At 40.9% G+C, this 24,321-nt stretch overlaps 1 protein-coding gene across 7 annotated transcripts in view; it reads right to left on the bottom strand.

Annotated features, from left to right (window-relative positions):
• The window catches only part of OSBPL6 (oxysterol binding protein like 6), a 194,992-nt gene that overhangs the window by 16,832 nt on the left and 153,839 nt on the right, over positions 1–24,321 (bottom strand). For 6 of the 7 annotated variants that reach the window (XM_045031682.1, XM_045031680.1, XM_045031684.1 and 3 more), the window contains 6 exons: positions 16,768–16,875; positions 12,579–12,716; positions 5,154–5,241; positions 4,682–4,935; positions 666–803; positions 235–298 (listed from right to left, as the gene is read on the bottom strand). In XM_045031682.1, the coding sequence (XP_044887617.1) occupies positions 235–298; positions 666–803; positions 4,682–4,935; positions 5,154–5,241; positions 12,579–12,716; positions 16,768–16,875 (790 nt within the window). The remainder of the gene's footprint in view (positions 1–234; positions 299–665; positions 804–4,681; positions 4,936–5,153; positions 5,242–12,578; positions 12,717–16,767; positions 16,876–24,321) is intronic. The other variant, XM_045031685.1, reaches the window with a different exon arrangement.

Here is a 24,321-nt window from a genome sequence, read left to right as displayed (position 1 = left end):
AATGCAAGTCACTCTGGCATGGATGATAAAATACTGCATCACCTCATTCCTTACAGTTTGAAATTGAAACACTTTAAAGCAACAGCCAGCAATAACTTAATCTAATAACTATACTCAACTAATCTATTAAATAAATTCCAGAGAACTACATCCCTAATTATAATAATTGTGAGATCATAAACTTTTTATTTTATTAAAAACTTGATCTTTAGGCTTTTGAATTAAAATATATACCTTGCCAAAACACAAAATTCTTTGATTCACAGTGACAGGCAGAAATGGGTGGATGGTGGCTAACCTGAAAAAAAAAATTACAGTGGCGAGGAGTTGTTTAACACAAAAGAAGTCTTTCATTTTAAAAAATCAGTGTAACTGACAGTTACCTCAAGCTAAAAACTATTCAGTTATGTATATTACAATAAAACAAACAAACAAAAAGCCTCAGCATGTTTAACATGAAGTAAACTTTATTTTACAGTCTCCTACATTAAAGGATATATTTTATATAAATCATTTTAGTTTATTGTACTTTTTTTTCTGGATTTAATAACTTTCACGTCAAACTCTCTTTACTCTAGTGGGAATACAAGATCTTAACCATAAAGAAAAATTAAAGTCACTCCGCTGTCCAAAGAAATGAAGATTTACATAGAAACAGGTTTTACCTGCTCTGAGAAAAATCGGAACCCTTTGTCTTCCCTAATACATTCATAAGTCTCACCAAGCACTGGATTGAATGGCTTGCTTCCTGCTCTGTAGTAAGTGGAGGCATACCCTGAAGCTGCAAAGGCAGCTATGAGAACCTGTTAAAACACAGAAAAACAGCTAAAGATTCCTCGGTGTGCTCCCTCATCATTGTCAATTGTGTGGGCAGCAGTGTGAATAAATTTATCATTTAAAAACACTTAATTGCCCCTTTATTCATTCACTATTTGAAGGGCTACATAGTAATAGAAAACTATCAATGGCCTGCAGAGAAATTAATGGAAAGGAAAGCCTGCAGCATCTGGTTATATATGTATCTGAATAATACACAAACCTTTGAGCTGCATATCACCATAACCTCTGGGCACACAGAAAACAATACAATAGGATCTACACAGCCCATAATTCACAAACAAAAACTGATGATCTCTCACCATTCCTCAGCAGAGGTTTAATGGCTGAGTTTGTATTAGCTGAAGTCTCACAATATTAAGAATATTACGTTTACAAAATATACTACAGAACATTTACTATTTGCTTTGAAGTGCCATTATAGAGGTATTGGTAATGATGACTTCACAGTTGAAGTTGTATTGATCTCTTTGTTTCTTCCTTTCAATTCAGATTAAATTTTGTCTCCAAATTTTTCGTATTTTAGCCATAACTGACTAGAAGAGAATTCTTCTCACTCTCCTCTGGCATAAAGCTGGCAGAGGTGGTGGAGCTGCCTCCTTCACCAGATGTCTCCCCCACCCCAGGGATGCAGCAAAGTATGCCTTGTTCTCTACTGGCGTGAGGTCTCTAAGGGTACGTCTACACTGAAATAAAACACCTGCCGCTGGCCTGTGTCAGCTGACTTAGGTTTGCAGGGCTCAGGCTGCAAGGCTATAAAACCACAGTGTAGATGTCAGGGCTCGGGTTGGAGCCTGGGCTCTGGGACCCCACAATGCAGGAGAGTCCCTGAGTCTGAACATGTACACCGCAATTTTATAGCCCCGCAGCCCGAGCCCTGTGAGCCAGAGTCAGCCGACATGGGCCAGCTGTGAGTATTTTATTGCGAAGTACAGACATACCCTGAGGGACCTTATACCAGTGGCCTAAAATAGCGCTATTGCTCAGCAGCAGTAATTTAGGCTAGGGCCAGATGGTGCAGGATTGGGGAGCTGCAATTGGTCCAGGACTGCCCTTCCCGTTTGTGCCTGAGCTCTGCTCGGGGTCTGCGAACAATCTGGTCCATAAAAAGATATTCTCCTCATTCAGGATAAACTAACTGAGTTTGCCAAAATTAGCCCACAGAACTGTCAAATTCCATCAGCTACTTCTACTTCTATTGCTGCCAAGCTGCCTCACCAGCAGGAAATAAGCAGCTAAGTCATTCCACGCCCCATCTATAGTCGCCTTATCAGTTCTCATTCAACCTCTGCTACCTTCCCTCCACCAACCACTGCTCACATATCTCCACCCTCATGCTTTCTCGCTCCCATTCCCTGGACCTAATGGAGCTCTAAATGAGCCCCCTCCATTATCTCCAGCTGGCATCTGAGCAAAACATCACTTTGACTGGTTCACTAATGGGTGAATCCCTTCAAAATCTGATTCTCTGAACTCACTGAGGGAGCAAAGAATATACAGTGGGAATTTGATCTCTACCGAGGGGCAATGATGCAGAGGGGGTAACAGGTCTCATATGAACTCTGGATCATTGAAGTGTGCGTGTGTATAAGATCAGAATTCCCAACAGAGACCAATAAGAATTGGATTTTTGTTTCTGTGACACTATTTGTTTTTCTTTATGGCCATTATCATCTTCTGTTAACTTTCTTCTGAGATGACACCTTCTACCTGATGGTGTTCATTCTCAGACCAAGCCACTTCGTTTATCATGAACTGTGCAACTTTAATCTGGCTTTCTTGGGTGCGTGTGTTATGATACAGTCTTTAATTATGTGATCACATACTATTTTTTTCCTCAGGATCCCTGCCTTATTCAGTGTACAGTGAACCGACAGTGCTCACTTAGGATATGTCTTCACTACACAGTTAATTTAGGCTTTGATCCTAATCCACCTCCTGTCCACACACAAAACCCTCTCACCCAAGTTTAATGGTGCTTTAAACCAAGGATAGGTGTCCCAACTGTGGCATAGCCTAGAACCTGGATGCTTCTTTCACTTGGGCTGATAACCCTCCCACTTTGTAATAATGTCTCAGGCTAAATCACCTGTGTGCTGAAAGGCCTCCAATGCCTTCCCACAATTCACCTCTTGTGTCCAACAGGACAGACAACCTTAATTTTGTTATTTCCTAACTTGGGCATGACTTTGCAATCTTAATGTTCTTTCATCACAGGTTTTTTGTGTGTAATTTCCTAGGTTTTTTAAAAAGCAAACTGCAAAAACAGAAATTCCATCATGTAGCATCATAGTGACACCCACATGATTCATCAGCAGGATTGGAACCTTTAGATCCATTGCAGAACACTCTGTCACTTGAGCTAATTGAGTAAATGATAGCAGCAGCTGGTTGTCATCCTCTGAATGGACCAGCACTAGAGGGCGATGAGACACTTTCCCAGTTGGTTTCACGGATATTTGCTGACAGCAGAGGACTCAGGAATCTTGGGTTCCATTCTCGACTCAGGAGGGGAATGTGCTCTAATCTGCCCATTTCCCCCAAGCATGACCCCTTCTGGCCCTATCCCTCCAGCCTATCCTTGCCCTAGTCATGTCTCTTCCCCCTGCCCCCTGGCTCACTGACCCAGTCCCATTCTCTTCCCCTAACCAATCCCACCCTCCATTCTTCAGGCTTCTCATTCCAGTCCCAGCCCTTTTACCCAGCCAGTCCCAGTCTCCCGCATCTGTACTCCCTATCCTAGCCTCTTCCAGTCTCATCCTGCCCCGCCAGGCTGCTAGCCCAGCCAATCCTACTCGACTCCTCATCCAATCACTCTCTCCCCTTCCCTGGCCTCCCATCACTCCCACACCTACGTTACCCCTGCCCACTGGCTCCCAGTCGCAGTCTCCTTTCCTCCAGTTCTGCCCTCAAGCCCCAAGCAGGATGCAGCACTCACTGGCACAGATCCATCATCTTTAGCACCTTGAAGAAAGAGAGGTAGCTGAGGGCAAGAATGAGAACTGATGAAGAAAGTGTGGCTGGGATGCTGAATGACATCACTGCTTATTTCCTTGCTTTTTATAGTTTGCCTTGGTGGCCTGTGCAGTCTAACAACCTTCACTCACAGTTGACATTTGTGTGTGGGTATTCTTAATAAGAAACTACACCAACTAAATAAATGTACATATAATATCCCCAAGCTTTGTATTGTGTTTGGGTGTTTACTCACTAATTTGCAAAATTCACAATGCGCTTCCTAGTCATTAGTGAGACTTTTAATGAGGTATAAACTTAGTAATACTTACAGACACTCTCTATAGACTATGAATGTAAGTGATGTGCACAATGGGCAAGCAAGCTACGACAAACATATAATCACCATTGCCTATTGTACCAACAGCAAAGTACTTAGCTGTCACTCAAGCTCAGGAAAATATCTTACACAAATGATGTACACACTGAACACTGATAAACCAAGGAAGAAAACTGTACAGCCAAGGACTTTTAAATGAAATCCTATGGCCACCAATCCCCATTTATTCAATCCTAGGGGCTGAGACCAATCCCCATATGAACTGTAATTATAGGAAATGGGGTCGGAGTAGGGAGAAATGCCTAATCCAGCCAGGTACTCGATCATTCAGGGTTATCATATCATAACTAATAGCTCTGATGAGATCAGCATCATCTGGATGCTGATGGAATTACGGTTCCAAAAGTCTCACCGTTTCTCTTGGCAATCTCACAACCAGGGGAATGACAAAATGGAGCACTGTGCAGGATTCACAAATGAGCCCCTGGGGAAGATGAGAAAAATCTAAGCTTTCACATATACAAAGTTGTGCTGTACCAAATTTATTACCATGCGTTCGTACGGATCATCAGTTTCAGCAGCTTTGTCCAGGAGTTCACTGTATTCCAGTTCTTCACAAAGGTGTTGTAAAGTATTAAGAGGTTCATTTAGCTCAACTGGCATGGAGACTTTGGAGAGATCTTTGCCAATATTATTTCTCAAAATATTCCACAGATTGATATTACTGGTATCAGGACAGGGAGCTGGGAGACAAGTCCGACGTCCATTCCGGAATGCACCTCCTGCTAGCTCACCATTAAGAACTGGGTGGGGGGAAAGAAAATATTATTGTATTGAAATCCCCCCTTTAAAAACATAACAAAATTCATTCATGGGACCAAATTCACCAGTGGAATTGCATTGCAGGTACAATTTCATTGATTTCAGCTGAATTGTGCCTGATTATACCAGCAGTAAATTTGGCTCATGATCTGAAAACAAATGTAATTTTCTAAAGGTTTTTTTAAAATATGGTGTATACTTTGTCGGAAAACGTTGTCTGCAACACTGGTGTTGTCCTCAGATATGTTATCACTCACATCACTGATATAGGATTCATCATCAGAAGCCTAAAGAAGAAAAATTTAAAAATTAGTCAATGAAGTCCAGGAAACCAATTATACAATAAAAACACAAATAAATTAAGCAAAACAAACATTCAAAGGAACCACATTTAGCCTGGCAGAGCTAAAATTAGATCTACCAGGTTTGATTCAGTTTGCATGTACAAAGAACCAATCACCTAACAGCACCAAGAGAAATTTTATGCTCACTGAATTTTCCTTAATTAAGTGTTACGGAGCCAAACAAAGACCTTCAAACTTATTTCACTTATGACTCTTAGACTTTGTTCACCCTTAGTGTGTCCATGCCCACCCCTGTTGAAGTCTCCCCCTAGGGAGAGGATAAGAGAACAAACAACACTTAACAGAGGTTAGTCACCTTGCTTAATGCAGTAGTGGAAGGAGCTCAGATACTACAGTGATGAGTGTGGTATAAGCACCTACATAGAACAGGAGTCCTTAGCTTCACTGGGAGTTGGATCAGGCCATAAAAGAACAAAAATGCTAATGCAGTCCATCTTCATCTACTGACGTGTCTTTCTCCCTATGTTCTACCTCAACACCTGAGGTCAGCTGGGACTCTTTTGCTAACAGGCCCTTATTTTTAAATACCAGGACTGGAGACATGGCTTTCCAGAGCCTTCAAGCTCTGGAATTTGCTGTCCCTGTTCATCCATCAGAGTCCAAATCTGTTGACTTTCAGGTTATGCAGCAACCTGTTCACTTAGGTTTTTGCACGCGTGTGTGTGTATGTATGTATGAATAAATGTAATACATTTGCTGAGGTTTTTTGCACAGGTAGGTATTGTACAATGAAAAATAAAAATGAACACAAGTATTATTTCTCTCATTTTAAACTGACCTATTGCTAACATCACTCCAACAGATGAAGGAATTTCAAATCAGGAGTTCAAGCCAGTTTTTACAATAATTTGACCTATTTTATTTCCTTCCATTTTAAGTCACCAAAGTTGCTGCTGTGAGACTGTTGTATTTCCTGCTCACACTTAAATGTCATAGCACAACCCAAAACGACTGTTTTACTACCACTGTACTGAAGCAGGAAGTCTGCCTATGGTAGTGACAAAGGGATGCTGCCAGGTTAATATATTCTAAATGCTTTACTTCTGTTATAACTAGAGCTATGTGAATGACTGATTTTTCTGGTTTCCTAGTAGTTCCAAAACAAACAAACAAACAAACAAAAAACCCACACCAAAACAAACAAACAAAAGTTACTTCTGGGCAGACTCAAAACAAAAATTTTTTTGAAGCTTTTGGTGAATTGAAAAGTCCAAAAAAATGTGTTTGGCTTGAAATACAACATTTCATTTAGATTTTGAGCATTTAAAAAAAATAAAATAGAAGCAAATTTTTTCTGCTGTGCAGTGCAGTACACAGTACAATACACAGCTGTACATGGCAACAGAGCACAGTATAGTTGTACATAGTACGATAATACTAGTATGACACATTCAAATGCATAGCTATTCAGTCATACAGGGCAAGACTGGGTGCACACGTGTGGTAACTGCATATGCAAATAGCTAGTTAGATCTCTATACATTCATACTAGGCATATATATATATATATATATATATATATATATATATATATATATATATATGAATGCATGGTACACACATCTCACCTGGAGTTTGCAATCACAGTAATTGGGCATGCAAAAAAACCTGAAAATGTAATTTTATACATGCAATTCTAAAAAACGTGTCTCACAATCTCATTAGTTGATCATGCAGGCATCACAAAATGCTGTCTGGTCCTTAAAGATTAGAATCAATCTTCCTAACTTATATTGCAAGTAGGCATTTCAGAGTACTTCATAACAATAATCAAAGTATGGTTCAGGGTAGAAATATGTCTGTGCCCTGCATGCACTTGTAAATAAGAGGCTAGTAGCTCCTCCTAAACTTTCTTTTCCACTTGCTAAGTCATGAAATGTCTTGCTGGCTTGGCAGGAAAGTGTTTGTTATCTGCAGACAATGGAATTGCACGATGGATCACTTAGCAGTGATGCAGCACAGCTTTTCCCATACTGCTTCAGAATGGCTGAGTTTCCACCTTATACGTAACCAAGCCCCGGGGTTAATTTTCTGTTTTCAGTTTTCCTGTCTAGCACACTGTGCTGTAGAACCCAGTGCCATTGTAATCTGGGGACTGAAACATTTAGCTGAACAATGGGGAGCTCAGGACATGTGCTATTAGGGAGACATTAGAAAGCCAGACAGCTTTCAAAGGCGAAATGGAAAGGGAGCATCAAGGTTTGCTCTCTGGACCAGGCCACTTGAGATGCATCGTATTGTGTGCACCAGGCTGATCCAGTGTCACAGCAAGTAGAATTACCACATAGTGTATAGTTCCATATTCACACACACACACACACACACTTTGAAGAAGAGCTCCGTGTGGCTCAAAAGCTTCTCTCTCTCACAAACGGAAGTTGGTCCAATAAAAGACATCACCTCACCCACCTTGTCTCACACACACTCGCACTCATTCTTTATTACTGATGTTAGGTTTTTAACAAACAGTTATTTATACTATATTTTAGGCTTAACCTGCCCGTTAAGCTCTCTTTAATTAGCGTATTTCTATCCTGTAGAACATAAAATAAATCACAGCTCAAGGGACAGCAAAGTTATATAAACAGTAATTCCTGATTTTGAAGCTGCGTTTGCCATTCAGCTGGTATCAGTGTTAGGTTATTTTGCAAATTATTATTTTTAAAAAACTTCTGTGTTGGCCTTTTCTTTTTCTAAAAAGTTGAAAATTCCAAAATACTACACAATGCATGAAAACTGCAAATTAATGATTGTCAGACATATATTATTAGTGTGACTTAAGATAATCAAAGCTTAAATGTTATAAAATATGCTGAAATACGTTCAGGTCTATGTAGCTGATCCAGAGGGAGATGGCAACAATACATTGTATATCTGATAGATCTAGAAATTGAATTAAGGATTCTATTCTCCAGATGGAGAACCCTGGCCACATTGTTCTTGTAGCATCCTGTGCCGAATAATTGAGAGTTTTCCTGGTGAAAGGTACAGTACATTGGCACACTCTGCCATGAGTAAGCCAATAATGCCGCAAAGATGGAGGGAAAACATGGCAATTGTACAAGATCACTTCATTACTGTGTTCTAAATAGACTAAAAAATTTAAAGGATTAGTCAAGGTATTTTTAATATGGCTCCCATGGCCCTCCAAGGTAAGGGAGAAATGGTTAAAAAAATCCTACCAAACTGAACAAGCAATATTTTTAAAGCTTTAATACACACAGAGAAAATATAATTACATTATTCTGTGGCATACAGCAAGCTAACCAAAACAAAATTATGCTCTTGGATATGAAGCATTCTTTTTGGACCCATATTTGTTAAGGGTCATTTAAGAAGACATTCATTTTTCATCCCCCAAAATACCTTATGATGCTTAACTTTTTAATATCTCCAAAAATCCTAACAGTAATTCAGATTTGTCAAGAATAAAACAGGAGAAGTAAATCAGCATCTGTTCTGTGTTCCTTTGTAATCCCCCACATTGCTAGCTCCACAGAGAAAGTGGGAAGGAAGGAAGGAATTAGCTTCTCAAATTTATCTGAGCACATATGGCACACTGTAACTTCCTCACCAACGTCCACATGAAGACTAACATTTTATCTCCTCTATTTTAAAAGACTGTTGTGCTAGAGAGAAACTGACACTAGATAATTATGAAATCCTGCCCTCATTGACTCATGGGCTGGGGGAATAGAAAGTGCCAGCATGTCGCTGATAAAAAGAGCCATCCTGCCAGTGCAAGGCACAGCATATGTGCTATTCAGCAGGGAGCCTAACCATGCTAGATAGCAGCACATATTCCTTGGGAGCTAAACACGCTAGCTAGCAGCACGTATCCCTGCCGGGACAGAGGCCAGGTCCTACCCCTGGTGTGCTCCTGAACAGCTGTAATAGAGATTCTGTCTACTTGCTTCCGGGGGAAATTGGAAGTAATAGGCTCCATACTCCCTCTTCCCAATAAATACACATGGCTCAGCCCAGGGCAGAACTTGACTTTTTTAAGTAATAGCAGCATCACCCACTTGTCTTTTGGGCAGATAGCAGCACAGCAATATAGTTGTGGCATCCGCAGAATGCCACAATACAAGAGAGGAGTTTAACCCTTAACATGAATGTAATGTTCTAAGACAAAAGATGGGAATGTACAAAACTCATCTTCCTTCTCTCTCCCACTCCCTGTCCCCAGTCACCTCCCTAAGTCCTCCCTGGTTACCTGCTAGTAAAGGCCAACCCCCTCTTAGCACAGGTGCTGAAAGTGCCCACTGCACAGGCAGAGACTCCATTCTACACAGAACTGACCTCTCCCACCAGCCTGATCACTGGGATGGAGCTGCTATGGGCTCTGTGCCAGGACCTCCCCCACTCTACAGTTGCTCACACTACTCAGAGCTATCCACTCGCTGCTTCTTATGTTCATGAGTTAGGGACAGGACTTGTCACCAGGAAATAGAGAGGTAGGGCAGAAGAACAGGGGGGGGAGCAGTTCTTTGCAAGGGAGGTAGGGGGGAGGTTTGGGACTGGCTCTTCCCACCATTCCTGGGTAGGTCTCACTTCCAATTAGCCAATGATCCAACTTCTTCCCTGGCATGACGCCCCTTATTGGGTACCGCCAAACCCAAATAAACTGGCCAGTCCTGAACTTGTAAAATACCTCACACTGCCCTATGACAAGAGCATATGCAGAATGGTATTTATTGTAGAACAGGAACAAAAACTTGTTAAGCATCCTCCCAGTCACTTTCTGTTCCTCAGAATTAATCATGGGGGCGTGTGTCTGCGCACGCACACACACGAATGAGAGAAGGAAAAAAAATTGGCTATTTTGTTATTTCATAAATATTTTCCCCTTGAATAAATGAATTGATTTTTGTCAGGCATTCCCTGGTTTCTCGCCTCTCTCTGTATAGATTGGTCAGCAGATATTAACTAAAAGAGCTCCTCACTGAGGTGAACGATGTAAGAATTGGTTTTCCTGCCTACCATCACAATGGATGCAGTACAACAACAAGGTGGTTTAGTATTAGGTGACAGCAGCACAGGGAAGGTGCTCAGTGAGGCAGGAAGCTCCCAAGCGTTGCACTTTCATTTGTACTCCTTGGAGAGGTTTATTCTAATTATAAAATTAAAACACTTTCAGTTTAAAATAATAACAATAATAATAATAAAACCTAGCTCTTTATAGCGCTCTTCATCTGTAGATCTCAAAGTGCTGAAAACAATTACGTTAGCTGGGGGGATGGTTTCTGGAGGAACCTCCTGTGAGCAGCTTAGGTTATAGATGCCAGTCCTTGGGGACCGAAAACACTTACTGCAATCCAGGGCCTTGAGATTAGGCAGAGTAAGGAAGAAAATTATGGTTTTTCCTGTCTCCAAAAGGGGCTAAAATAAACTATTTATTTTGATGGCAAGTCCAATAATACAGTTAAAGAAAAGAGTCTTTTTTTTTAAACTAAGGGCAGATTTTCCGAAGAGTTAAGCACCCAGCAGCTCGCTTGAGATAAATAACAAAAACACCAGAGGCCTTTGCATACTTACAATCTTTAGAGATTTGTTCCCTTTGCTAAATCTGACAGCAGCCTAGACTGTGTTTCACGTGGTGGAGCTGTGGGATCTCCACTGTGAAGCCTATGAAGTTCTTTCAGCTGGCACTCAAATTGCCTTCAATAGAGAAACTAGCTATTTTCTTCTTTTATTAAAAGATGCTTTTACTCTCAGCTACTTCCAGCCTTACATGTGGCAGTGGGTAGTAGAATACAAAAAAGAGTTTTAAGTGTCCTATGTCTCTCTTCAGGGGTGCTTTAGTCTGTGTCATGTTAACATTTAAGTCTCCTCACAGCAGATGCTCCGACTGAGATTGAAGTAGAACCTGCAGCTGCTGGTTTCAGAAAACAATTTGAAGGTCTTATTTGTCTATGCATCCTAAGGAGCAACAGTGTTCTTATATGTTTTAAATGGATTGAAATAATTGGTTTTTTATTTTAATTTCAAGGTACCAACTATAGAAACATCCAGTTGAGGAATTCACTCTCTGAGCTAGTTGGTAGTCTTGAGAAATCTGAGGAATCAGTACCCTGCAAAGATGCTCCTAGGGAGCTTGGGTGTTCAGGGCAAGAAATCTGCCACTTGTTCCCAATCCTTTCATATCAGGCAGTGGCTTTGTAACAACAGGATGTTGCTCCCTCCCCTGAAGTGTGATATCACTTTTCCTTGTGTTGTGTAGTGTAGGGCTAGGAAAGTGAAGCCTGAAAAGGTGAACAAGTGCAATGCAACTTAACAGCAGGCAAGGTAACTGCAGGGGGCTGGAGAGAAGAGGATTGTTGTAGCTCTTAAAGAATGTGGATGCAAACTTTATCACCAAGGGCTCAGAATTCAACAGGGATGCTACACCTCTACCCCGATATAACACAAATTTGGATATAACGCGGTAAAGCAGCGCTCTGGGGGGGCGGGGCTGCGCGCTCCGGCGGATCAAAGCAAGTTTGATATAACGCGGCTTCACCTATAACGCAGTAAGATGTTTTGGCTCCCAAGGACAGCGTTATATCGGGGTAGAGGAGTATTTGGAAAGATGAAGTGATTCCATTTAGAAATTCTACAATAGCACTTTTAAAAAGCCATAGTTAAAAGCACATGATTATCCACAAAAACCACAGTAGGGGATTTAGAGACCCTGTATAGCACAAACAGAAGAAAAAATAAAGAGAAGTTCCACATGCCACTCATGCAAGCATGGGAGAATTCTGCAGTGCAAATCCTCAGCACACCATTCCAAACGCTATGTAAACATCTGGAACAACCCAGGAGAGTTAGGGATGGCAGCATTGTTCTGTGGCCTGAACTATTCCTGTCTGCTTTAGTTTGCAATTTGAACAACCCCCTTGCCCAGTTTTCCAGATACTACCAGTCACAGACAGTGACTTTGTGTAATTTTTTTTTTTAAATTCAGATGGTTTCATCCAGATTAGTGGCCACCCACAGAAGCACATTATGGATCCCTTCCACCTTACCCTTATATGGAGATTTACATCGGCTAGCAAGGATATATACCAAATACACTGCACTTCTACACAATAATTCTAATTGCTGTGGCTTTCCATGGAACACTTAAGAGTCTCAGGTTTACTTGTCAATGCTACCTACAGAACATTTCCTAATTAGGGTCAAAGTTTCATTCAGTAATTGTTGTCTTATACTATCTGATCCCATGGTTATTAAGATTATTGACAAACAGCACATGATACACTGCAGTGGCCTACCTCATTTTCTGATGAGCTTGCCGACAAAAGCACTTCCTGTGCATCAAAGAATTCAGAGACAGATTCGGACATAGAGAGCCTGCTCTCATTAGAAACTTGCTGAGACAATGGGAGATTGACATGGATTTGTTCACCAGTCTGTAAACAAAACAAACATAAGGATGTAAAATGCTATTTCTAATACAGCAAAACTGTGCATACAAGGTAAGAGATGCAGTGTAGGAAAAATTATCCACGTGAAACACTTATTTGAAGTACATATTTGGGCTAACATTTCCATAGAAACTTGTGTACAATTAATAAACGAGACTTGAAATATTACAAAAAATGTAGTCCTCTGAATAATTACACATCCATAAAAAATAAGATATAGTCCTTCATTGGATCCCTATTCAGAAGCAGAAGTAAATAAGCTTCAGTAGTGTTTATAATCATGGATCTGGATTCTGTACCTAGAGGAACAGCTTTGTGGACTTCTGTTGTATAGTGCTAAAGCATTTCAATCATGAGTCCAGAGATGTTTGGGGTGGAGACATCATTCATACTTTTCATTAAACAGCATGGGAACTAGCCTTGATACAATCAAAACAAAAAATGGCTTAAAAGGCTGGGGGATTATTTTTAATTGTTATTTTCAAATTAATTCCCCTCTTAATTCCAGTAGTGACAAAATAACCTCTTGAAACATGGCTATGTTCAGAAAAATGATTACTGCAACTTCTTACTCCATATAGCAGTTCCCTGTGTGTACTCTGAGTCATATTGGGATTACTTCTGATAACAATAAATGATTATTGATATTAGCACCAAAGAGCCAATACAGCTAAGGAGAATGAGCTGGTATGGCTTGAATCAATATAATTGTACACTACGGGATAGACTACTCCTTCCATGGGACAACCTAGAGAGAGGGAGAAAAAAATTCAGAGAGGTTTTCCCTATATTATTCCATTGGGATGGAGAGAGGAGTGGGGATTGCTCCACTGTGGAATGAATAGAGGATTCTCTCCCACACTCTCCAGATATTGTATCTATGCTAAGATACATAGTGGAGACTCTGCAGAAGACCAGAGCCAGCATACAGAGGCCCTGTGACTCCACGCAGCCCTTCCCGCTCCTCCTATCACTCTTCCAACTCTCTAGCATTGTGGCTCCATTGGTGCCATCTAGCCCAGGCTTCCTCCACAACCAGCTGCCCCCCAAAATACTCCCTTAAAGGAGGTTTCCACAGTGTGGCGAGACAGCACAAAAATTATCATCTCGTCCTCGTGTGATGGTTCTTAGACCTACAGAGCAGCCTCTATAACATCTGGGCAAAGGAGGTACATGAACACAAGTTATAATTAATGATGATGATACTTGAACAAGAAAAGGGCCAGCTTAACACTCAGCTCCCAGGCAGAGCTTACAGGGCTGGCAGTTAGAAAAATATATATTTACTTCTGAATTGTGCGCATTTGATGCAGTACAGAAGCTGCTGAGATACAATACATATGGGACCCAACGAAACAATTCCTGTTCAGAGTACAAGTGCACTCCTTACTAACCTCATCACAGAAACCCTGAAAAAAAATTTGTTGACATGTTAGTCTACACAAGCTACTAATACTGTAACACTATTTTATAAAGTTGTCTCAATTTGAACGATAGTTAATTATAAATATAAAAAGTATAGGTTAAACACCATTTTTTCACTGGTTATGTTTGGGGAAATAAGTGTTTAAGTGATGGGGCTTCTGTGAGCTTGTTGATGCTTTATGGTGTTTGATCATAATCATCAGAGGGGACTAGTTTATTGTTGTTATTTATATAAGAAGGTCATTAAAGTTTTAAATTTTGTACAGACTGTACTTTTTTTCCCTAATTAGTGTAATGCACCAGAGCCAATTATAAGTGCTGAAGAAATCAAATTAAACAAAATATTAAATGTTTGTAAATATGACAAAATGTGAATACTTCTTTCTAAACTTGATTTTAAAAAAATACCATAGAGTGCATTCTCAGAAGCATAGCCTGCCTTCACCAGGAACAAATGTCACCTGGGAAATGAACTGCGACAATAATATGAATAGCTGGAGGGGCAGCTGCTCAAATTTTTGCATATAATTCCTTTTTTGGGTACAAAAATGCAGGTGCAAACAGGGAGGCCACATATTAGCCTGATTGAAAAATATACCCACATTGCACATACACTGCAGAGTGATAAAGAGGAGTCAAATTCAGACTTGGTGAAACAGGTTCAACTCTATGAGCTCCAAAAGTCAAGACACATTTATGCCAAAATAGATGTGTATATATTGAAAAATAATAACTAAGTAACATTAATGTTAACCAACAAAAACAAAATAAAAATAATTTTTTTTAAAAGTCTGTGTTAAGGCTCTAACTCCAGACCATTGTGCCTTTCCATTGTTGGACACGTGATCCTCCATCGACAGATTCCACAACGCTGGATTCCAATCAAATTGTATTTTGGACTTTCCAAAATCAAATACACAAATAACTTAACATAGATTTACACTATTCTTTCTTGTTGGGAAAATAATTAGGAGACAAATGGTACCTTAATTGAAATGGCTTGACACCTCTAAAAAAAACAAGTTTCTGAATGGAAATGCTGGATGAAAAACATACTGGTGAAATACCAACACAGACAACAATAGACACACAACATTAATTTGTAATTTCTGATCTATGCCCAAATTCAGAACTATCCTTCTTGTGAAGTAAACTGAACTGCCATTCACACAAATACTCAATAGAGGGTATTTTTTGTTGACTGATGATAGAGAGGCAGATCTGGCAAACACTTACTGCCAGCATAGTGCTTACTTTGTTCTGTGATCCCCTTGCCTTCACTGTGATAAATGCAAAGTAATGCACATTGGAAAACATAATCCCAGCTATATGTACAAAATGATGGGGTCTAAATTAGCTGTTGCTACGCAAGAAAGAGATCTTGGAGTCATGGGATAGTTCTCTGCAAATATCCACTCAACATGCAGCAACAGTAAAAAAAAAAAAAAACTAACAATGTTAGGAACCACTAGAAAAGGAATGGATGATAAGCCTGAAAATATCATAATACCACCATATGAATCCATAGTATACCCACACTTTGAATAGTGTGTGCAGTTCTGGTCATCACACAAAAGATATACTAGAATTGGAAAAGGTACAAAGAAGGGCAACAAAAATGATTGAGGGTATGGAACAGCTTGTATGAGGAGAGATTAAAAAGAATGGAACTTTTCAGTTTGGAAAAAAGAGACGACTAAGAGGGAATATAATAGAGATCTATAAAATCATGAATGGTGTGGAGAAAGTAAATAAGGAAGTGTTGTTTACTCCTTCACGTAACACAAGAACTAGGGGTCACTCAATGAAATTAATAGGCAGCAGGTTTAACGCAAACAAAAAAAAGTACTACTTCACACAACGCAGTCAACCTGTGGAATTCAGTGCCTGAAGAGGTTGCGAAGGCCGAAATTATACAGGGGTTCAAAAAAGAACTATTAAGTTCATGAAGGATAGGTCCATCAACAGCTATTAGCCAAGATGGTCAGGGATGCAACCTCATGCTCGAGTATCACTAGCTTATGATTGCCAGAAGCTGGGAATGGATGACAGGGAGTGGATCCCCCAATGATTGCCCTGTTTTGTTCATTCCCTCTGAAGCACTTGACATTGGCCCCTGTTGGAAGACAGTATACTGGGCTAGATGGACCACTGGTCTGACCCAGTATGGCCGTTCTTATGACCATCTACAGTAATAAGCACCATGCCCCATAAGCATTTGCAGGACTGGGCCCTGATATACTGCAAGCAACCAAGATACAGTCATTCTCAGGTACTCATCTGGTTACATAAAAATACAATAGAATCTCACTAATTCCCACTTCACTAATCCATATGCAATAATTTATACTCAAAATCAGTGAGGTCTCTCCCTTTCTCAGCAGAGGTTTAATAGCAGAGTTCTCCAGTGAGATCTCACATTGCTGAAACTTCACTGCTTTCATGAAAAATACTCCAGAATATATCCTCCTTGCTTTTTATATATAAATGTGCTTGTTCACTTACATGCCAATTTGCAAAATTCAGTAAATTTGCACAAGGTCTCTCAGTTATTAGTGAGAATTAGCTAGGTTCAATTGTACACTAATTCCATTAAAGGCCAAAGTCTTACCTCATCGGGACTAGGGATAATATTTACACTGACAACCTGATCACAAATAACAGACTCAGAATGTATTCTGTTCAAGCGACTCCTTAGTTCAGCATTCTGGTTGAGAGCCTTAAAATAAAAATTGCACATTTAATTTCAAATTAAAAAGCAAGCATAAAACAGAGCAAAAAAACAGCAGCTGAACTACATACTTCCCAGAAGTATCCTAATAAATTACAGAATCTCCTTAGCTGCATTTTTACACCCTTTCTGGCCATCATCAGGCATGTGATTCATATCATTATTTTTTTCCCTTTGATTTCAGCAATTTTCATGTTAAGGAGAGTGATGTTCTTCCATTACACAGCAACGGTATTCTGCCCATCTTCGTTCTTTGTGTAGCTCAAAGTGTTTGGGAGATAGACCAGTGGGTTATGCATATTCTGAAAATGGGGTGTGGAAAGAGCAAGGAAGCATGAAGCTGCATCAGATTACTAACGGGATACACCTCCTCCCCACATGCCAAAAGAGGCTTCACTTGTGTTACAGCTGTGAGGCAGGTACTGAGCTTGGGCTGCCAGCATGAAGAGCAAATCAAAGGAAACAGCTAACCCTAATGCAAAAACAGAACAGTTGGCTCATGATGTGATTTTCAAAATACTCACATTAAGGGAAACATACAATGCATACCCAGAAACATTATTGTCAACTTATTCACAGCCCAGGGTGAACAAGGCCTTTACAGATAAATACACAGACAAGATTCTTGCTCCAAATGGTTCACACTCTATATAGACATAGGATGGGGAAATGGGATGCAACAGGAAGTAGCAATATAGTTCATATATTGTAATTCCACAATTTTTTATTTCAAGTTTTCTTTCTATTTTCATTTCCTATTGTCTATTTTGTTAACACATTCTGAAGAGAGGATTAGGTTGTACAGGTCTCTTGGTAGTTGTGTGCTTTAGGAGGGACTTGAGGGGATCAGGAAAATGTTCCAGGAGAAGACAATGACACAGAACAGGCCTGGAGACAAGACTGAGAAGTCACAAAGGATACGTCTACACTGCAATTGTCTACACATGCCAGCTGACAGGACTCCAGCTAAGGGGCTATTTAAACAGCCCCGTAGGTATAAAGTGCAATTAGACACCCGCAGCTGGCCCATGCCAGCTGACTCAGGCTCAGGGGCTGTTTGATTTCAGTGTAGACATTTGGGCTCAGGGAACCTCCCACCTCACAGGGACCTAAAGTCCAGGCTTCAACCTGAGCCCAAGCCCAAATGTCTAGCGATTCTCAACATGTGGTCCGCGGACCCTCACTATGCCTAAGGGGTCCACAAAACTTAGACTGAAAACTAATTCAACTATATATACACAGAGAATAGATTTCCAAAGGTGTCCAGCACCTCCATTCAAATTTTTTAGGGGTCTGCAAATGAAAAGTGGTTGAAAATCACTGCTATTAAACATCCCCTTCCTTAGCCTGAGTCAGCTGGCAAGGGCCAGCCACAGGTTTTTAATTGCTATGTAGATATACTCAAAGGGGGCGATAAGTTGTGAGACTTTAGTGGAGCAAAAGGGGTAATATTATTTTTGTTGTCTGATCTCAGCTCATCTGATGTAGGAATCTACACTGCTCTCTAGTGTCCAAGTCCTTCCCCTATAGAAGTCAACAGAGTTTTGCAATAATAAGCACAGTGACAGAAGGGTCAATAGAATTTCACTAGTGCAGTAACAGAATTCTTTTATTCCTGATTTTTAAAGTAATTAGCTGTATCTGATGTGTGGCTGTTCTTGTTTTGTTTTCTGTTCGAGGCATTCTGTTAAGCTGCTACTAATCAAGACAAAGGAAAATATTACAAATAGGCAGAGGCGGATTAGGGGTTTGTGGGGCCCTGGACCAGAGCAAGTGGGGCCCTTCCATCTGCAGTCTCCCCCGCCTGCCTGGTGCCCAGAGCAGTCTGGAGGAGCTCCAAACCACGGCCAGCCAGGGCAGAGTCCTGAGCCCAGGCTGCCCAGAGGAGCGCTGAGCCCTGACACGGAGTATTAGCAAAGGGGAGTATTAGCAAAGGTTTAGGGGAGGCTTACCTCTCCCAGCCTCCATTACCCACCACCCATGCACTGCATTAAACAACACTTTAGAAAAAACAGATCTCCATGTTCAAATCACAGTGTTTTACAGTTAGAGCTGGGTGAAATTTTCAGGTAAATATTTAATTCACCAAAATATACAGTCTGGGGGCAACCAAAACTTTTAGTGTCAAACTCAGCAAACAGTTTCAGTCAAGAGAAAAAGTAAAAAAATCGCACAACATTTTGATTTGTTGTTTAAAAAAAAATTTAGACAAATTTTGAAATGATTTAAAAACCAAAAATGAAATTAAACATTTTGTGGCAAACTACACATTTCAGTTGACCCAAACTGATTTTTTTTTAATCAGTTTTTCTTTTCACCAAGAAAATCAAAAAAATTGTTGTTTTGGGTCAACCTGAAACTAATCTATTTTTTGAGTTTTTGGTTCGGCCACGAAACTGAAAAAAATCAATTATTTGTATAGTTCTATTTATAACATATGCTGGATGGCCAAAATACAATCCTTGCACTGAATAAAAAGTGTTCATATGCATTTCCCCCTTCATACAGTAGCAGTTGTTCCACAGTATCACAGTGACAGTAGATTCATTTGCTCCTGGCTGTTCCCTCTGACTGCCTTTATCTCCTCTCACCTTTACTATAAATGCCCTTGTCCATGGCTTTCCCAACCCCCAGCTCTCTACACACCAGTATGTGCAGATTGCTGCCACCCATCTTCTGTCATACACCAAAAGTACAACCGCAGCCCTGAACATCTCCACTGGCTACTCATTTATTTCAGGATCCAGTTCAAAACTGCCTTCATTATTGTAAACAGACATTCCAAGCTTCCTCAAATCCCTTGACTCTCACTGTGCTTCTCCCACTTCCCTCCCTTCTCTAGTACTAATCTCATCATCTTTAACATATGTTAAACTCCATATGTTTAACTCCAGTGTTGTTGCACAAGCCTCATCTTCCTCAGCTCCTGCACCTCGTGTCTAATCTCAGATGAAAAATCATGGTGTATCTTTTCTCCACTGTCAGCACTGCTTACTTTCTCTCTCCCCGAGACACAACATTTATTTAAAAGAAAACTCCAGTTCTCTCTCCTTCCCTCCCCCTCTGCCCAAACTGAACACTACTCAGATCTGCAGCAAAGTCAAATAAAATTCATTATTTTGAACTAGCATTATCGTTAACAAAAGAAAGAACATTTTCAATCTCTGCTATGACTGTGGCTCTCGCTGATCTTGTTCCATGATGGCTGCAATTTTCTTACTGTCAGGGAGTAAGAGAAATTAGGACAGGATGGAACTCATTCTGTGTTGCAATCAATGGGACAAGCTCAGGACTGAGCACCATTTTAAAGTAAATTTCACTTTATTAAAAAAAAATGCCATGTATTTTTAACTTAACTTTTTTGTTTTTTTTCCAATGCTAGCTAGCTTTCAGGAATTTCCGGTGTAAGTCTATTCCATTGTCCCTGAGAAACGGTGCATCTCTCATCTCTGTCCCTTTTCCCTAATTCTTTTGGTTCATATGGTTCTCAAATCTTTTCCTGGGACCAGGGCCGATGCAACCATTTAGGCGACCTAGGTGGTCGCCTAGGGTGCTGGCATTTGGGGGGCGCCATTTTCTTCGGCAGCGACCGCGGTGGCCGGATCTTCGGCCGCCCCAGTCGCCGCTGGCATTTAGGCAGAGGGAGCTGGGCAGGGGAGCGCGGGGAGGGCCACCTGAAGCAAGTAAGGGGGGCGGGAAGGCACACAGGGGAACCCCCCGCCCCAGCTCACCCCTGGCCTGCCTCCTCCCTGAGCATGCCGTGGCTGCTTCACTTCTCCCGCCTCCCAGGCTTGCGGCGCCAATCAGCTTACGCGCTGCAAGCCTGGGAGGCGGAAGAAGTGAAGCAGCCACGGCATGCTCGGGGTGCTCGTGCTCATGCGCGGAGCAGGGGTGAGCTGGGGCGGAGGGGGTGCCTCAGGGTGGAGGGTGGGGAGCTGCTGCAAGGGGGGTACCTCAGGGCGGAGGGGGGGGCTACCGTGGGGGGGCAGCGCCTCAGGGCGGGGGCGCAGTGGCGGAGGGCGCAAGGTGGAAGTTTCACAGAGGGCGCGAAACATCCTTGCACCAGCCCTGCCTGGGACACCCCCTCACCCATAACCCTCTCTCATCTGGCAGGATCTAGCCAAGACCTCCATTCTTATTTAGCAATATGAGAAGAGTGGGGTAGACATGACCCCCATGTTGAGAACCCATGTTTACTCCACCACGCCATCAGACCTCATCTCTAGACCCTCTGAGAAGTCATCTGGTGAGTGTCCTGGCAAGGGAAACAGAGATCAGATGTGCACCAATTCTCAGGTGCTGGTTATTTGGAAAGTTGAAACTTCAATGTTTATTTCTTAAATATTTGTCATTTTTACTTTTACTACAGTACTTAAAACTGCCCACACAATTTTTTAAAAAGGAAAACCTTTGGCTTTATCTAACTCTCCAACTGTATTGTTTAATCTGTTTCAAACTATAATTCCTGGAGTTTTGGAAATGTGATCAATGGGCTGAGTGAAAATTTGAGTTAACAGTAGCTCGTAACACTGTTGTCAATGCTAGGGAGTATATGTGCATTGTTTGGAGCTTAGAGGACAATGCATACTGAAATTAACACTGAGGGGGATACTCTTTAATTTTTAACTGCTGATTTTGATTATTTCTAGTGACAATTTTGGATCATGAGAGACTATCTAAATATACAGTTATCTAGAAAAATGACTCTCTTAGAAATCTATATAAATTTCCTCCATGTTGAAATATGGCATATAAAAATGCACTGAAGAAATGTGCATTATCCAAGCTCCACAGGAGTGAAGAACAGTTATCTAGCTTGGGCTGCTTCTGTCTGTCTATCTTAGTTTTGTACAGCAGCTCATCACCGTAGTATTTGGGCACATTAAATAGATCCACAACAGTGAAGTCACTAGTGGACTTCACAGAGTCTGACTTCTTCTGTCTTTTCAGGTTATAGAACGCTCAGTTTGGGTTAGTGGATTTGTGTATGGGTTTTTTTGGAGCCATAAAAAGATGGGGCACAAAGGTAGTTGTTGTGAATGTAATTCTGGTTATGGTGGAGGAGCTTTCCTATGTAGGGAAGAAAGTGACTAAAGAGATAGACCAGGAAAGAGTTTCTCTGAGTATTTTATTTGCATGTATTTGCAGTAATACATTACTATCTTAAACAAAAATGAATCAAAAAGCAAAAACAGTAGCAAAGTTTTCAAATATCTAGTCTCATGTAGGGTTTCATACAAAGCCCAGCTCTGCATTCAAAACCTCCTGCCACACTGCTTCTGAAACACTGCTCTCAAACAAAGAAACTGCCATGTCTGTCTCAGAGTTAATTCCATACTCACACACAATGAAGTCCTGTTTAAAAACTCGAGTGATGGGTCATTTAACGTCAGTCTTCTTGGCAAATTGTCTAAAGAGAACCAACCTCAGGTTGGAGTGAATTTATCATCTAGGATTCTTTGGATGAACAATATTCTAGGATCCTCCCAATATATATGAAAAGAATCTTTGCCCTCATGACAATAGTTTTGCCAACGTGTCAATGAATCTGTAAATCAGTATCACAATCAAGTACCTGTTAATGATATGAAAGAGTGTTCTGACAGTAGCTATTTGCATCTTCTGACCCAGTGTCAGAATTGTTGATTTAAACAACAGTATTATTAGCTTCACATCTTTCACTATTTTTATCCCTAAACTACATGTATCCTTGTTGTTAAATTATGTAAACTAGGTATTTTGGCATTTTTCTGAAAAATTTTAATAGACAATTATTAATATCTGAAAATTAGACATTCTAGATTTACGGTGTCTACTTTTCAGACTGTCTCTTGTTTACACTGAGATAGCTCAAGCTAGAGTCTACATATGAGTATATGCTGAATGCAGACTGATAAAACTGATCCATTCGGAACTATTAATGTGTATCATAGAATCAAAGGACTGGAAGGGACCTCGAGGGGTCTTCTAATCCAGTCCCCTGCACTCAAGGCAGGACGAAGTATTATCTAGACCAGTGGTTCTCAAAGCCAGTCTGCCGCTTGTTCAGGGAAAGCCCCTGGCGGGCTGGGCCAGTTTGTTTACCTGCCATGTCCACAGGTTCGGCCGATCGTGGCTCCCACTGGCCACGGTTCACCACTCCAGGCCAATGGGGCCTGTGGGAAGGACGGCCAGCACATCCCTCGGCCCACACCACTTTTTTTTAATTGAACAGAACTGGACTCAGAACTGATCGCTGCGAGACCCTACTTTATATACCCTTCCTGTGTGAACCACCACTACTCTTTGGGAACGGTTTTCCAACAAGTTACTTGTAGTAACCTTATAGTAGTTCCATCTAGGTTGCATTTCCCTAGTTTATTTAAGAAAAGGGTCATGCAAGACAGTATCAAAAGCCTTATGCTTTGTCTACACCAGCACTTTTGTTGGCAAAACACACTCCTAACCAACAAAAGTTTCACCAACAAAAGTGCCGGTGTGGACAGTGGTATGTCAGCAGAAGACGCTCTCCTGCCAAAATAGCTACTGCCACTCATTGGAGGTGGTTTAATTATGCCAGTGGGAGAGCTCTCTCCTGCCGGCATAGAGCAGCTACACAGGAGACCTTACAGTGGCACAGCTGTGCTGCTGCAATGTCCGTAGTGTAGACATAGCTTTACTAAAGTCAAGATCTACTACATCTGCTGCTTCCCCGCTATCCACAAGGCTTGTTACTCTGTCAAAGAAAGTACTAGGTTGTTTTGACATGATCTGTTCTTGACAAATCCATGCCATTACTTATCACCTTATTATCTTCTAGGTGTTTGCAAATTGATTGCTTAATTATTTGTTCCCTTATCTTACCAGGTACTGAAGTTAAGCTGACTGGTCTGTAATTCCCTGGGTTGTCTTTTTTCCCCTTTTTATAGATTGGCACTATATTTGCCCTTTTCCAGTCCTATGGACTCTCACCTGTCTTCCATGGTATCTCCTCAGTCAGCTCCTTGAGTATTCTAGGATGTATTTCATCAGGCCCTGGTGACTTTAAGACATCTAACTTGTCTAACTAATGTTTAACTTGTTCTTTCCCTATTTTAGCCTCTGATCCTACCTCATTTTCACTGGCATTTTAGTTAGATGTTCAATGGCTACTAAACTTTTTGGTGAAAACTGAAACAAAAAAGTCACTTAGCACTTCTCTTATTTCCACATTTTCTGTTATTGTTTTTCTCTCCTGATTAAGTAACAGGTCTGCCCTGTCCTTGGTCTTCCTCTTGCTTCTAATGTATTTGTAGAATGTTTTCTTCTTACCCTTCATGTCTCTAGCTAGTTTACTCTCATTTTGTGCCTTGGCCTTTCTAATTTTGTCCCTACATACTTGTCTTATTTGTTTATATTCATCCTTTGTAATTTGAACAGGTTTCCACTTTTTGTAGGACTCTTTTTGAGTTTCGG

This window comes from Mauremys mutica, chromosome 10 (assembly GCF_020497125.1).
Source record: "Mauremys mutica isolate MM-2020 ecotype Southern chromosome 10, ASM2049712v1, whole genome shotgun sequence".
Taxonomy (NCBI): domain Eukaryota; kingdom Metazoa; phylum Chordata; order Testudines; family Geoemydidae; genus Mauremys; species Mauremys mutica.
This window is presented reverse-complemented; position numbering and strand designations above follow the sequence as displayed.